A 16,526-nucleotide genomic window follows, 5' to 3' on the forward strand; every position below is an offset into this window, starting at 1 on the left:
TAATTGGTGTTTTTGCTGTCCAAATTGCATCATCATCATGGTTAACCTGATGATCAAGACCTAGATATGGCCTCCAGATAAACTGTACAAGATTATGACATGATTAGATGATATGTAATTGGATAATTTTTTTAAAATCAAATGTAGAGTTATGTAGTAGTATTACATTGGTTGGTCCAATATGGTCTAAAAGATTGCGATAGACTACTACAACGTGTTTCTGACACCTGTTGTAGTTCATCCCTTTAACTGACCACCTAGATCGAAAAGATTGGAAAAATATTATTTATAGTTAGTTGTAGTATAAAGTAAATTAGATGGTAAAGTTTTAAACTTACTTTGTTGCAAAGGAAATCTGAATGGTTTCTCATTGATCGGGGCGAGTGACGGCAGTCTTGACCAACGTCATGCTTGTAGCAAATAGGCACAAGAATAAAACGTACACGTATTTTTTTTGGTATTTTTACACAACGAACTATATAGATGGGAGAAAACAGTTGAACCCCAACTATACATGCTTATCTTATTTATGTTTCGTAACAACGGAAAATACATAATATTTACGTATTACCAGTACTTTCAGGAAATAAAAAATTACCAAATAGAATAATAATATAACACCGAGCTTTAATTATCTTTTCATACTCGGTAGATTCTTCGTTTAATGTTATACTTGCATAATATTGTTTAAGATATTTTAAATTAATACCTTGACCCCTATCTTGACCAGAAGTCTCTCTCGTAATTGTGTCTTCACACAAAGAGGCACCCAACAATTTATCGCATATAGAGTTATCTTGGTTAACTCTACCATTTACGTCCTTACCATCGATACGTAGACCTAACAACATGTAGACATCCTCAAGTGTGACGGTACATTCACTGAAAGGAAGGTGAAATGTGTGGGTCTCGGGTCTCTATCTCTCTAACAAAACAAGAATAAATTTGTAGTCAACTGAGTATGAGACTATGTTGAGTAGATTACCAAAACCGCATCCTCGAGCATATGGTTCTATAAAAGGATCGTGTGGTACATATTGATGTACACGATATCGAAATCTCTTTTGGTCCTAATAAAACATAAGTAAGAAATAAGTAAGAAGTAATAAACAATAGAGACATTTTGTTACGAAATAAGAATAAGAATAAGAATAAGAATAAGTAATAAACAATATAGATTAAGTAATAACATACAAATGTCATAATATTATTGATTGTTCTTCAATGTTCATCACCCATAGTCAATAGAGACATAATGTTGCAGAGAGATTGATCGTTGCAGAGAGACTGAGTGTTGTAGTGAGGTTGAGTGTTGTATAGGTTGAATGTTGTAGAGGTTGAGTGTTGCAGGTATTGAGTGTTGCAGATATTGAGTGTTGGTGGCAGTGGCACAAGATGGCAACTACAATATTTTTCCAATCGCTTTTGCCCTAGTTGAAGGGGAGAATGCCGAGGGATGAAGTTTTTTTCCTAAAAAATCTCTGATTGCACGTTACTCCTTAGCCTAACTTATGTTTGATCTCAGACCGACACCCTTCAATAGTGAGTGCCTACAAAAATATTGATAATGGCTGGCAGGATCCTCCTTCGATGCATGTATACTGCATTAGACATATCACTCAAAATTCATGCGGGAGATCAAAGACAAAACGTTGCGGAAGAAGGTTGTCGACGCAAGGTATGCATTAACAGAACCTTCTTTCAAACACTACCGCAAAGACATCAGATTGTCAAACGCAAATGCAGTAAGGTGGATCGACAATATTCCATTGGAGAAGTGGACTATGGCATACGACAACGATCAATATTGGGGTCACATGACAACGAATCTTGTGGAATCAATGAACTTTGTCTTCAAATGCATCTGAAACCTACCTATAACTGCTTGAATGCAAGCAACCTATTTCAGGCTAGGGGTGTTGTTTGAGACCATACGTTCCAAATGGAGTTCAGTGTTACAATCTGGATAATTGTTCAGTGATGATTCAATGAAATTCATTAGAGATGAAATTGTCAAAGCTAACGCACATGTGATCACGGTGTTTGACCGTACTAAAGGTTGGTACAGTGTTGTTAAGTCCATGGATCACAATGAAGGCATACCGAGAGGATATTATAGAGTGGAACTAGATAGAGGTTGGTGCGACTGTGAAAAGTTTCAAGTCTTTCGTATGCCCTGCTCTCATGTCATAGCGACATGTCCAAAGGTTCAACGGGATCCATCCTACTTACTATCTGACGTTTACAAAATCATAAGTCTTTGTAATGTTTACAAAATTAGCTTTTCAGTGGTAGCAAAAGAGGATTATTGGTCTGCATATCAATGGTCGCGTCATTCTGTACAGTTGCTCACGGCATTCTCTGGAATAATAAAATAATGTGAAGAAAGAAAAAGAGTCGCCCAAACAGCACTCGTATTCGAATCGAAATGGATACGGCGTACAAAATGATTAGATTATGTAGTTCATATCGTCAGCCCAATCATAATCGTACTAACTGTTCAGTGTTAGAATTGTTGAGAATGTATCAAGTGTGAGTAGTGTGGGTAATAGTTCCACATTGGTTGAAAATGTGGAGACTTGAGCATTTATAAGTGAGAGAATCCACCCACCTATCACCTTAAAATTTTAGGTGAATATGTGGTGTGCCTCTCACGAAGGTGTTTCTCTAGAAAAGAAGAAGTCTTACATTGTTCAATGCTCCCTAGTGAAAAACTCATTTTGGTTGGACGTGGACTCAAGCCATTGAATTCTTCTAACTCTTTCACCCTCTGCAATTTCTCCATCTAACCAACGGTTCAACGTCTATTAAGACGTTCGAACGTTTCTATATTCCAAAGTCGAATGTTTATCGGAGGTTGCACTGCTGAAAAGATTAAATCGACATTTTTCTTGTGAATATATGAATATTCAGACATGGTTAAAGAAAAGAAAATTGAAGGAAATTGAAGGAAAATGGAAGGAGGATAAGAAGTTGTATGAAAAATTATGGGACATACGCATTCTATTTATAGATCAGCACACACATGCATGCGTCATTGTCCTAGGCGCCACACACACATGGCACATGCATGCGTCAATACATGTGGCGCACACTCACATGCCTACATGCATGCGCCAATGCATGTGGCGTCTTCACATGCTTTGCTACATACATGCGCCAATGACTTGGGCGCCTCCTTTGAATATTAATTAGATGCGTCAGTTCAACTTACGCATCAACAATAAAAGATATTTATTTCAATAATTAATTTAAAAACAAATTATTTTAATATTTAAATTTTAAAAAGTGATTATTTTTAAAAAAATCCTAAGGAGACCTTTATCCTTTTTAGATGGACGAAGATATTCACGTAAAAGTGAAGCAAACAAACATAAAATGTCAGAAGATGCTTAAGTATTAAGATGCAATAATCTACTCTAAGGAACTGCTAAAAAGTGTGTACATAGACGGGCTCTTCACAAATTACAATAACTGAGTGATTTGTTATGGTCAGTTTCATAATTCAAATTAATACGTAAAATCTGAACAACAACAGTTGGAGATATATGATTTACACATTAATATGAAGTCTTGGCTCGCAAAAGACACTCTTGTTGTCTTATGTTACTATGTGATTCACATTAGTTGTTTAGAAAATCCAAGTTATAATTTATTATGCAAAAGTGCTAATATAAGTCAACTGAAATTCTTGGTTGCAAGTTGCAACAAGCACTTATTATTTCCTGCTATGCTAACAAGAGAATCCCGTACAATTTTTGCCTAGATAGTAGTATGAACATTTTTAAGCGTATAATTATACAAATCTGGTAGAGTGGAATTACCTAGTGTTTTGAAGTTTGATCTAAAGAGCCATAATTCAACCTCCATTCGTGTACCTAGAGAGTGAAAACAATATAATTTCTTTTGAGTATACAATCTCTAATTTCATTAGCTTTTCCTAAATCCTACAAAACGATACTGACTTATCTCATTTAATTTTTCCCTCTGAAATACAAACCATTAATTTTAGAGGTTGCAAATTTAAATCTTACTTCATGCTCATATTAGGATCTCATCCCACAGCCAGGAAACAGCAAACAACAAAATCAAAACATAAGTTCAAGAAATTTTAAGCAAATATTTTTATTTCTGGAAGTGTTCCTTCTCCTTGGTACAGCACGCATAGGACTTTTTTCTATCATTGCACTATTACATTATAAACCAGTTACAGCGATACAGAATACTTCATTTCATTCTGGGTGTGCTTGTTATAGGATTTTATTACATTACATATACACTGTAACAACTACAAATAAAACATAACTATGATCGATGGAATTCCACCCCCATAGAATCTGCCAATAGGAAACTAGAGTTCGTGATGAGGAATGTCTGCAATCTTCATCCTTTCACTTTGAGTACCTCCCCTTTTAGCTAAAATAATATGCACAGTAATTCTCTTTTCTAAGAATGTGCGAAAGAATCACACTCCAGTCCATAGTACACTTTCCCTGAGTACTCTTTCTCAGAATCAAACTCCATTGTATGCAATGTAGCACCATTTTCATGGTGCAAAATCCAACATATATGCACAGCAACCCGGTCAAAGTTTCTAAAACAGTGAGCAATGACACACCTAACAAAAAGGTGAACTAACAATAGCTCGAGAAAACTTGTTGAGGATGAACTGATGCTATAGGAATCAATTTTTTCTATTCTCTTGGGCTGCTTCAACATACTGCTCTGCAAGTTTCTTTACCTTCTCACCTTCCTTTATGAGGAAATTCGCATTCTTTGATTTGCAATGATATTTCATAACCTTTTCGGTTGTTTTTGCAACAGCCCACCTGTACTGCTCCGCCGTAATCACGCCACTCTTGCACAGTGGCCTGATATGCTCCTTGATGTAGGCTTCTACCTGTACAAAAGAAACAGCGCTGTTAACAAAATATGACAATTAGACAGATAACCAAAGAAATTGAATATTTTTTTAAAAACAACAAAAATTAATCATAACAGAAATTAATTTAAGAGTATGATAGCTTTGAAAAAATAGTGTTTGCTTTATCTATGTTTACTTTTAATTATAAAATTGCCACCTTGCTTTTGCTGTGTCCTATTTTCAAATATTTGTATAGAAAACAGTGACTTTTTGTTTTATTTCATGTGCAAATCTTTAAAAATTGAAATCAAATTAAATTTGCAATTGTAAGTGAAAATAGAAATTAAAACAAATAATAATTTCTTAAACTAAGCATGTCCTAATTATCAAATACCTTCTTTGCTATTGGATTTTCATTGTTAGACTGTTGGGCAGGGATGTCAGATTTCTCTTTCTTCCTTTGAATATTCTCATTAGTCCCAGATATATTAGAAGATTTGTCATTCCCTAATTCAGCACCATTTACTGCTTTGTCTAAGACATGTTCTTCGTCCTTATGGAAATTATTATTCTCACTTTGAAATTCAGTCTTGCCCTCTCCATGTACTGATCGTAATTCACCATCTGGAAACTTTTTTATAAGTGGTTCTTTATCAGGGCCATATAATTCTTCAAATTCTGAATCAGCTGGATCAACACTATCCTCACATGGTAGAAGCCCAGAAGAAACCGAAGGATGGCCAATCTCTGCATCATTGGTAGAATCCCTGTGGACTACATCACTTTGACAATCTGGGGAGCAAGAGGTATCTCCTGGCACTTCATTGTTTTCAGACCCCTTACAGTCTGCACAATCCAAATCATTATTTGTTTTCTTCAAGCTCGTTGTGGAGAAAACAAGTTTCACTTTTGGTTCACTTTGCTCTTGTTTTAGATTTGGGACCTTTGTAACACTAGCACATATGTAATCATCATCTTCCAAATCATACTCAAAATCACCATAAATATCCAGCTCAGGATTAGAATCTAGTTCAAGTATATCCTTGGGCCCTGACACTTCATTTTCATTACATATTTCATTATCCTTATATGGACTGCTTGGTGGCGAATCAGACAACAGACCAGCATTTTTCAACGCTATTTGAACGTCAGGGTCAGTCGACATATCATCAGTATTTAGTTCTGGTTGATCAGTATGCACTGGTGACGAGGTTGGTGGAGTCTTGTCAGTGTCTGCATTCGATTTTTTGTTATTTGTGCGATGCAATAGCTCTTGTGAACAAAGATTCAGATACACTGGTTTGCTGTTGGATCTGTCAGCAACCTCCTTTTCAATATTAATTGCATCTGCAACAGCCAATTCTGTGTCTGCAGTTCTGCGAATGATTGGCAGATTTGCGTTCTTCAATAAGCGTTCTGTCAGGCGGTAAAGCTGTGCCTGCTCAATATATTAAATATAACAAACTCTTAAGAGAGCAGAAATATGGCAAACACAAACATTAAGAGAGAAAGAAGGCGGCTTCAATTGGATGTTGTGTTCTTTCAGACTAATCAGTAATTTTACCTTTTGGGAAATGCCATGCCAAAAAACACCACTAAAATACCAAAAAACAAATAAAATTAAACTATTCCAAATTTGTAAGAGTAACTAGCAACTAGGCAATCCGTGACATCTACCAATATTCTCAAGGGAAAAAAACTAACACTCTTTTTGTGAGACGGAACTTCAGGCAGCATCACTGATACCAACAATGGAACTGGGATCAAGCTGATGATGGAAAATTTAGTGGAAATCAAGTGTTTGTGTTTTGAAAACAGATGAGAACTAGAGGCTAATTTAGTTCCCTGGTCAGCAGGAAGGGATATATGTCCTAAGAATCCACCAAAAGAATAGAACTTAGACAAATTTCAAAAAAAAAAGTGTTCGGCTATTTTCATATCAAGTTTTCTTCTCCAACTATAACACATGTAACTTGAAAGTGTGGAATTGAAAATCAAAGCTACAGCATACCTGCCTCACAGATACAGGAATTTTATTGTGGCGACAAGGTGCCAACACTGGTCTCATATTAGTTGGTAATTGGGCCTACTCACAATGAAGAAAACGTGAAAAGTTATACATTTCAGACACCAACAATAAAGGTAAAATAAACAATTGCATAAAAAAATGAATCAAGTAAATTACATACAAGCAAAGGATAATTTCCTTTAAAAATTGCATCTTCTTCCTGACTTTCATTTGATGTGCTCTTGCTTCCAACAGCTGTTTTCCTCGCAAGAACCTCCAAAGCCCATTTTCTTTTATCACCTTTTACAGAATCAGATTTAAGGCCTGACTCCTTTGTGCCAACGTTGGCACTGGCTGAAGATGAAACCGATGTTCCTTCTGAGTGACTGCTTGAATGTACTTTACCAACTGGACCACGTACAATCTTCTTATCTACTTTTTTCTCAGATGAACAAACTCTGGTCTTTGATAAGAGATAATTTACCTCTGTTGCTTTGATAGTCTTGTTATCAACAGATTGATTTGTTCCTTTTGCAGATGGGTTATTTAGTTTAGTTTGCTCTGAGAAAGGTTTGACATCCTGTTTCCGTGGGAAAACAGATGTATCTGCTATATACAATCTGGAAAGAATTGGATTCTTGGCCTGACAGCTGGGTGTTTGCTCTGATTCTGGATTCTCTGAACTTTTTCTTAAAAGATCGAGAACTGATTGTAAAGTTTCGACCTTTTCAGGCTTTGAAGCTCTCATGCAACGATATTTCCAAAACTCAATTTCACAATCCCTATCCCATGCCCGCTTTCTCCTTCCATTGGATGTCGCGAAAATTTTCCTAGTTAGATTTTCCCGTACTTTCCCTTTCTGTAACATTGACTTCTTTGCCTTCAGAGCTGTAGGTGATAACTTATTTACAAGTTCAGTTTTAGGCCCTGTTATAGCAGCCCTGAAAGCTTCAAGAAGATTTTTATCAAAACGGTTGTCCTCAAAGCTTATAGAGGATTTGTTGCGGACAGCCTCTCTAATTTCCTTCCTTAGATTTTGGACAACTGAGGATGATTCTCCATCATCAGAAACTCTTTTCATAATCTTTTTAACCCTCAATCCAGCCATGTTTCCTTTCTTTTCAGCTAACTTTTCACTCGCATTAGTGTCAGCTAGTCCCTTGGAAAGCCTACGGTTTGTCCCTTTAACTATATTCATTATATCGGATGCCGCAATCTCCTTTGTTGGAGAACGTTTTATAGCAGGACTTTTCTTAGCATTGTCAGAAAGTTGAGCGTCAGCCGAGTCATTAGCACTAATAATTTGACTATCGGCTGCTCTAATTTTCTTTTGTGAAGCTTCAACCAATAGTTCGGGCTTGGCGTCTTCATCATCAGCTTTTGTATGAACTTGCTCGTGACTGTAATATCAAGTAAGAAATTGGAGGGGGCGAATAATTAGAAGAAAGTCAGGATTCTAACATAACAAAGTATTCAACAGATTTATTTCAACATATGCATTTAACAATCTGAAATTATCAATGCAAGTTTAAGAAGAATGACAAAAGTACTTCAATTTTAACAGAGTAAGAAGAATATCTAGCCGTTGGTTCCTTCAGTTCATTTTTCCTTTTGTCTCGTGAGTTGTGAATACTATGAAAATCCAAGATTCAAAATGTACTGAATTGTTATTTTGTATTTCCATCCAGAAGCAGAACTCTCATAATGATATTTATGCCATTAATGGAATAACCACTTACTTCGAAGGCGAGCATGATGCTATAAGACAGACCCTATATATAAGAATTAGGTTTAGATCTCTTAGGTTATAAAATAATATATAAATTTCTGTGGAACAGCGCATATAGGTTTGCCAGAAAATAAATAGCCACGAGTAGTGATTAGAAATTGTAAAATTGATAGAAGTAACTGTTAATTGGAAGTATTATGGAAAATCATTAAGGACACATTAACTCCTAAAATCAAGGATGATTAATTGGATGCTTGACTTTGAGTAACTGATTCCTGTTAATTAAGAGTTGATTGCAGGGTGATTGGCTAATAACAAATTGAGTACTTTGAACCCTTCAATCTAGTATAAAAAATAATAGGACTAAAGCAAAGTGTGCTTCAGCCTATAGGTTTATCATTAAACATCCTGACAATGCTAGACCGTGTTGGAATTATAAATAAGGAGGAGAAGAGACATTTGAGGTTAATAACCTTCCATACATGAGAATGGAGGTAGAAATGAAGAGGAAACTATGGGAAACAAAAAGGAAGGGGGGTGGGGGGAATAGAGGAGAGATAACCAATCGATAAGTGGGCCTTTAGGCCATTGGACAGGGAGGTTTGCAGACCCTCAAAATTCTGCAGTTTCTACCAATTATTTTATTGTTGTGAAAGATAATAGTCTCTGTAAAAGTGGCTTGTCCCTACTTGTCATGTAAAAAGAATCCAGTTCCTATCAATTATCTCTGTCTCCGCACAATCCTCTTAACAGTCACAATGACTAAGGAGCATGGCTCATATTAAAAAGATACTAGATTTAAATGAATTACTACCTGTAATCAAAATGCTTCCTCTTTCTACCAGCCACCCTGTCACTGTCCTCACAAGCATTGATTTCCATTTCATCTCCTGAGAATATTTTATTAATGACATTATAAGGTTTAAAACTAATTCAAATGCTCCTAAGCCCCCAATATGATCCACCCATGATTCCCACAATCCATGAGGGGCCTAAAAATAAAGCAAGCAAAATGAACCATATTTCTCAGAATAGTGTGGTACCTTTCAAAGGAAAAACTTCAGGACTCGAGCACAGGGCATCAGTTGCTTGATCTTTTGTTTTGCTCGTGTCCACATCATTGACTAGAAGTGCATTAAGATTTCGACAATCAGACTATCTTACAATTGTAGAGCACACACACACAGTGGCACAAAACTTAAATGATATGTTTTTCAAGTTAACAAAAAGGAAGTGATATGTAATACAGTTTACCAGTTATAAAAGAGCCCACCGATAAACCCAGATGAAGACCCATATCAGATTCAGTTTTGCATGGACTAGTTTTGGCATGGGACTCATCAAATAACTTGGTTCCATCAAAGCTACTCAGCTCACATCTTGTTCCATTATCTATTTTCTTTAAATCATTATGCATGGAGGATTTAGAAGTTGAGTGTGATAAGGACAGCTCTAGTTCTTCTACCTTCATGATAGGTGACAAAGTTGTCTTCTCTGCTGCCTGCGGCTGATTATTAGTATCAGACATTAAACTACATGATTCAGTCAACCGATCCCCATCAACTTCAGGAGGACAAAGGCCTCTCTCGTTTGTTTCTGGAACCCATTTGTTTCGGTCAACCATTGAGACAACAACAGCTGTCTCCCCAGTATCAGCAATGGAAACAGACACTATTCCTGAAAAGGAATCCTCAGCATGACATTCGCTGTTATTATTATCTGGGTTACACTCCAGGGTTGCCTCCTTTATTGAACTGGTATCTGTTTCTTTAGAAACTTCATCAACCTCGCATCTAAACAAACTCTGAATTAGAATATTATAGTACAAAAAACAAGATACAGCAAACTGTCAGCAGACTAATTTTATGCAATTATATTAGATGAAGAAATTTAGGTAATGAAGTTGAAGTTTACTAACAAAAGTAAATGTGAATAACTAATTATCATAATAAGTGCATAAGTTGTTAATTTTGCTTATACTTTGCTACGGAGAGAGTAATTCATATGCTTAGGTTTCAAACAAAAGGAAGTTTACCTGGGAATTTTGTAGGTGACAATAAGATACAGGTCAGCAATGTGTTTATCACCAAATTCAGACTAAGACTTTTTTTTCTTTCTTTTGATAGTTAACCACATCTTAAATAGTTTCTAACTTACCGTTTAGAATTAGATTATCAATTATCTAACCAATTTTTTTTAATATTAGAGACCCATAGGCCATACTATACTGAATAAAAAACTTCGGATTAACGGTTCGAACTTATGATGTGCTGTGTTGTTAGTAGCCTAGCCATTATGAATTTTACATGTTAACAAATAGTATAAGTGGAGATTTGAGATAAAAGATAAATAATAAAACATAAATACCATAATATATAGTACAAAATGAATGTCACACTTGTTCTTCTGCCGTTTTCTGATTGGTTAATATTTTATAAATGTTGTGAGTAATTGACTTAAATTTTTTTCAAAATTTGTTCATAAAATGTTTGTAAAAAATAACAACGATGTAATAAAAAGGAAGTAATTAGAAGCACAAAATACCCAACAGAACAACTGGCAAATTCAACTTACCGTGGGCATAACCATGTACTTTCAGATGTACCTTCAGTATCAAATCCCACACAGAAGGCATGATACCTGTCACAATGCAGGTAAAGTAACAATCAGGGGGTACTTCTTCAAAAATCCTTATGATAATTTCATTAACGGATTCCCTGGCCGCCCATAAAAGTGGGTTACATAAACACTTGTACAAGCTGTTTTCTACTATTTTACTGACATCATCTTTCTTACATTCATGATCTACTATGAATTTAGAATGAGTTGGTCATTCATTGCCATTGGCCACACTTTAATAAGGTCAGGGCCATCTTAACTATGCAAGTACATGTCTGACTATATGCATGACTTGCATCAAATTTCTGATTCACCTTCTAGACTTAACTATCTATCTATTAGTGTTTGTTGTGAGCTTATGACCAAGGTAATCTGCAAATTTTTGTGATAAGCTGACTAATACAAAACAAAACTCTGCCAAATGGCTTTTGTGGATCAGCTCTAATAGCATCAAAGATATGTAAGAAAATAACCTACTTAAATTTTACCCAATCAACTCAAAAGACATATTGAATCAAAAAAAGATTTTAAAAAATGCATATCTGAAGCTTCCTAACCTAATCCATCATTCACTTGCTCTTACCATAGATCACATGAATCACAAGCAATTGATGTATCAAGACCAGAATCTTCTTCAATACTTGCCAATCCATTTCGAATTTTGCATCCATCGCCATCCAAGCAAGTAACTGCCTACAAAATGATGAAATACCTAAGGATTAGACTTATACATTAATTTTAAAAAAGAAAATTAAAAATAATGACTTGTACAAAGTCAAGTGCAGCAAGGATTTTGTCATTTAAAAATATCGATGAAGTTAGAGAAGCATTAAGCAACTGAATTAAAGAATTAGAAAATTAGTAGTTGCTTGCGGTGCACCCAAAGAAAGGTACATGTCAATATGTAGTTATAGTATCAGTAGTACAAATAGTGGTTTAGGGGGTCAATGCAGTGAAAGATTTTCAATCAGTATATTTGCATTCTTTACTTTTTATAATCACCATTTAATCCACTTCAGTCTCCCCATTATCTCTTCCCATACCATGTAAATAAACATACTACGATAAATAAAATCATATCAATTATGACACGTGCTTTTCACATCAGATTCATATTTGTTTTATGGTCAGATATTAGATGCATATTGCACACAATTATAAACTTTCTGTACAACTCTGGAAAGAGATGTGATGTATGGTTCTGAAAAGAATATAACATTAAGAAAACACTAGAGATGAACTTATGAATCAAAAGATATTTGCATATAAAATAAGCACTAAGCAAAAAACACAAGAAATGTTGGAAGCTGGGTTGCATCAATCTGAAGTAACCAGATGTCAACATTTTTTGCCTAGTATTCTGAAGTTGTATTATACATAAAAAAAATTACATTTTCATCAATGTAGTAAGAGGGAAATGACAAACTGTTATTCTTCCCATCAATCGACCAGTCATCATCTCTGCACTCATTAAGGAAAACAATACAAAGGTTATATTTATTTATTTTTGCTGTAGAAAAATGACAACTGTAAAGAAGTAATCAAAATTAAATGATAAAACTTGAAACTATTATTCTTTAAATTGAGATTGGTACATTCTAGAAATAAGTGTGCAAATTTCTCAAATTTGGGGCTTTCAACTTAAACACAAATTCATTAGTAAAAAAACTTAACACAAATTCTGAAAATACAAAATGTTAAATAAATGTGGATAAATAAATATTAAATATTTGGTTGTCATTCATACATACATAATGGTGGAAAACTTACCTGAAGAATGAGCCATCTTCGACTTTATTGCTCCCTATGGTGTCATATACCTTTACAATGAGTTTGATAGAGTTAGCCATGCACCAAATTTCAATAGTATTTTCAAGATACTACATGCATAAATAACATAGAAGTTTCATCGTAACACGCAAAACAGCAAAATGCATGGTCCAAAACAGAAAATAATGTGAGCAAATTCAATTGTAACCTGAAGATCTATAATAAAGCAATGAAGATAAAGCAGCATTCCGCAAATTTATATCACTCACTGGAACACAGGTGATCAACTGAAACTCATTCTGGCAAAGTGGGCAGAGATTAGTGATGGTAGCCCAGTTGTCAATACATACAAAGCAGAACCTGTGAAACAAATGAACCGTGCTAAAAAAATCATGTTTATATTTCAACATGTACATTGAAACACGGAGGAAGGGAATCATCAACATATAATGAGAACTGGTAGATAAACATTGAAAACTTAACATACTGGATATGAATACAAATAGAGTCCCTTATACATGCGGAAAAGAGATCCCTCCCAATCATACACAGAAAAATCTTCTTCATAAAGGTCATATACCAGGGTCTAACATGAAAAAGAATTACACTTAGTAATTTGAAGGGGCTAACAACAGTAACCTTAATGTCCTTGTTGAAAGAGTATACTGCCGATGCTCAAATACATAATAAACGAGAATCAGAAGCTGGCATGGCATCTATACAAACGAAAATATATAAACACAGGAAGTAGGATAGAAAAGCAGAAAACAATATTTTCTTCTGCCAGATGATAGGAAGAATGCCTCTGTATCTACTAGATCCCTTTCATACGGAAACTTATTTCGGTAAGGTTTCTTCACACTACAATACTACACAAGAAGAAAACACATAAGAAATCAACGTTATTCAGCCAAGATTACCTATGTTCATTCTTCCACACAGACACACAACTGGAATCTCACCATACCGACTACTTTGTGGCGCCGTTATAGCGGATTATGATGGAAAAACCCGCAATATTGGCTGATATTTATCATTACGCCGAGTCCAAAAACCGCCATTGATACCCGCCATGGCAGATATTTGATAACACTGACAAATACAACCATCAAACCTCTCAACCTATTCTCAAATAAGCCATAGTACACCCAAATCCCTCATAAATAAATGATCAAACACACCAACAGTACACATTTTAACTGGGGTATTACTCTTGGGCACAGCCCCCCACGTAACCACATATCAACTTAATTCTTCCCCACCATTGGTAACTTATTCACTCTCTGCCACACACACGGAGACCCTTACTTTCTACAATATACTGTTAACTCGCGTATTACACCTAATCATACTGCAGGGAAAAGCCCACCATGCACACTGCAGATCATCTTCATTCTTCCACACTAAAGGCAATTCATTCACACTCTGTCACACACAGACAAACCCATACAATTCTCCAATATATTGTATAACCCCCACGCCCTTTTTTTGTGCCTTCACACCTTGTAATCAATATCTTCTTTTTTTCGCAACATAAAATTTCACCCCCCTAGTGTGAAAAGGCTTCTATTATTGAAACCAAGTCCAACAATAGCTTGAGCTATATCGACACGATAAGATTTTGGCAGCATATTTCATCAACAATTGTACTTACCCATGTAAATCTCGGGTCTATTATTAAGATCTAAGGCACAATCCACAATGTATCTCAGATCAAGATGATAATAAAAAACAGAAAGCATACAATTTAAGCTTCCAATAATCAAGAAGAAAGAGGGAAAAATAGAAATACCAGTGCTGACAGCAATCCAATACTCCCCTGTCAATAACCATATCCATACATATTCCACATCTTTCCCCTTCAGCATCCAAATTATCCTGTTCATTCATACATAATAAGGATTCAGATGAAATTAATACTGTAATTGAGCAATGTCACGGGCATATAATTCAAATTCAAATTCAAATTCAAAGCTTCAACACTGAGTTATTATTTGAACAAGCCATAAACAGCATCAATGAAAAATTCAGAAGCTAGAATTAGAACTAGCTAAAACTAAATAACTAACCAGCATAAGCATGAGTAAGGGTTTAAGAAGTGAAAACTAATATGAATTAAGAAAAAGAGAGAGCGATAAGAGGTTACATTGTCGTTGGCATCAAATGGATCCTGTGACAGTGTAAAAGTATCGTTCGTCTCGAAATCTGATTCCATTGAAAACTAATTCGAAGCCAGAAACGTTTATCTAATACACGACGTCGCTGTAATGAATGCTATCGATGATTCGAGAAACGGCAACGAAATTTGGGAACGAAAGTGCTTTGGCGTATTTCAATTTGTGAAAGTGGAAGAAGGGTTTTGATGAAAACGAGCAATACAATCGAGGCACGGAAATTCGAAGGGCGAAAGAAGCAAACAAAGGCGATTTTGACAAGTAGGCATTAGCCATGCTTTAAATTATTTCACCTAGCTTTTTATTTTGATGAAATATGTTTTTCAATGTATGTTTGTTTTTATTTTGTCTCGTCTATTAAGAATTATCAAAATTGAAAATTATATGCACAGTTGTTTTTGACTAGAAAGTAGTATTCGATTGGGCTAGGTGAATAAGGATCAGCATACAGTTGAGACTCCAGAGGGATCTTTTAAAGAAACGATTGAAAACGGTTTTCAATCAAAGATTTAAAATTCAAATAAGGGAGAGAACTTTGCCCTCATTAGAAACCGTAAGAGCACACGTGGAACATAGTGGATGAATGCATGCATGCAAGGCGTCATGTGTCTCGACGTGATTGAAGAATCATCAAAGTGGTTATCTCGATCTAGTATAAATATAGGGTCTTAGTGTTAGAAAATGTGTGTCAAATTGTGTACAAAAATCTGTAAATTTACCAAGTATTCGTGTGAAGAAGAATCGTAAATCACAGAATGTACGTTGTTTACACCATTGTTAGTTATTTCAAAGCAATATAAATTTGTCTTTACTTTTTTCCAGAAATATACTTCTTTACTTCTTCATTTCAAACACCATCCTTTTACTGTCATTTGTAGTTTTAAGATTTCCTTATTTTTTCCTTGCTTTCAACATTTACTTTACAGTTTTAAGATTCCTGTAATTTCGACATGAGCATTCGTTACTACCACAATTCATTTCAAAAACAATTAGCACATGTCCTAGGATCAATCTAATCGATCCTGCAAGTAACCAAACTTAGAAATTTGGAAGATCAGCGGTTCTTTACCGATTTTCAAGATAAACAAATTGGCACACCCGGTGGGATCAATGCAAACGTTATGTATTATGTGTAGTTCTGGTTGTTAAGTTTTTTTTAGGAAAAGATTCGTTGTATGTTATTAAGAAGTGGTAAAATAGCCATAAACGATGAACAACGAACAGGGAGAGAATCTCATACGAGGATGGCGAATGTGAATGCGCCAAAGACCCAAAACTCTCAAAATTCATCAACCAGTAACATAACACACACTTCTTCTTCGATACGGGCAAACACGGCCACAACGCATGTGTCTGAAGTAG

General features: G+C 35.3%; 1 protein-coding gene across 2 annotated transcripts; it reads right to left on the minus strand.

The window, feature by feature from the left end:
- Window positions 1-4,100: 4,100 nt before the first annotated feature.
- On the minus strand, window positions 4,101-15,468 carry LOC127100534 (uncharacterized protein At4g10930). Of its 2 annotated transcripts, XM_051037748.1 has the most exons (14): window positions 15,137-15,468; window positions 14,783-14,868; window positions 13,260-13,350; window positions 12,991-13,040; window positions 12,612-12,681; window positions 11,804-11,913; window positions 11,176-11,241; window positions 9,856-10,394; window positions 9,645-9,725; window positions 9,416-9,491; window positions 7,054-8,272; window positions 6,876-6,950; window positions 5,259-6,302; window positions 4,101-4,900 (listed from the first exon to the last, which is right to left on the minus strand). In XM_051037748.1, the coding sequence occupies exons 1-14, from the start codon at window positions 15,203-15,205 to the stop codon at window positions 4,685-4,687; spliced, it is 3,792 nt and encodes a 1,263-aa protein (XP_050893705.1). In that variant the 5' UTR covers window positions 15,206-15,468; the 3' UTR covers window positions 4,101-4,684. The 2 variants fall into 2 exon arrangements, with proteins under 2 accessions (XP_050893705.1, XP_050893706.1); XM_051037749.1 differs by lacking the exons at window positions 14,783-14,868; window positions 15,137-15,468 and having other exon boundaries at window positions 13,199-13,328.
- Between the last annotated feature and the right edge of the window lie 1,058 nt (window positions 15,469-16,526).

This window comes from Lathyrus oleraceus, chromosome 7 (assembly GCF_024323335.1).
Source record: "Lathyrus oleraceus cultivar Zhongwan6 chromosome 7, CAAS_Psat_ZW6_1.0, whole genome shotgun sequence".
NCBI classification, from domain to species: domain Eukaryota; kingdom Viridiplantae; phylum Streptophyta; class Magnoliopsida; order Fabales; family Fabaceae; genus Lathyrus; species Lathyrus oleraceus.

Coding starts and splice junctions, on each gene's coding strand:
- LOC127100534 (XM_051037748.1), bottom strand. CDS start 15,205: ATGGAATCAGATTTCGAGACGAACGATACTTTTACACTGTCACAGGAT. Junction 11,242..11,803: donor TGTGATTCATGTGATCTATG/GTAAGAGCAAGT, acceptor GCATTGTGACAG/GTATCATGCCTTCTGTGTGG. Junction 9,492..9,644: donor TGAAGTTTTTCCTTTGAAAG/GTACCACACTAT, acceptor AAATATTCTCAG/GAGATGAAATGGAAATCAAT.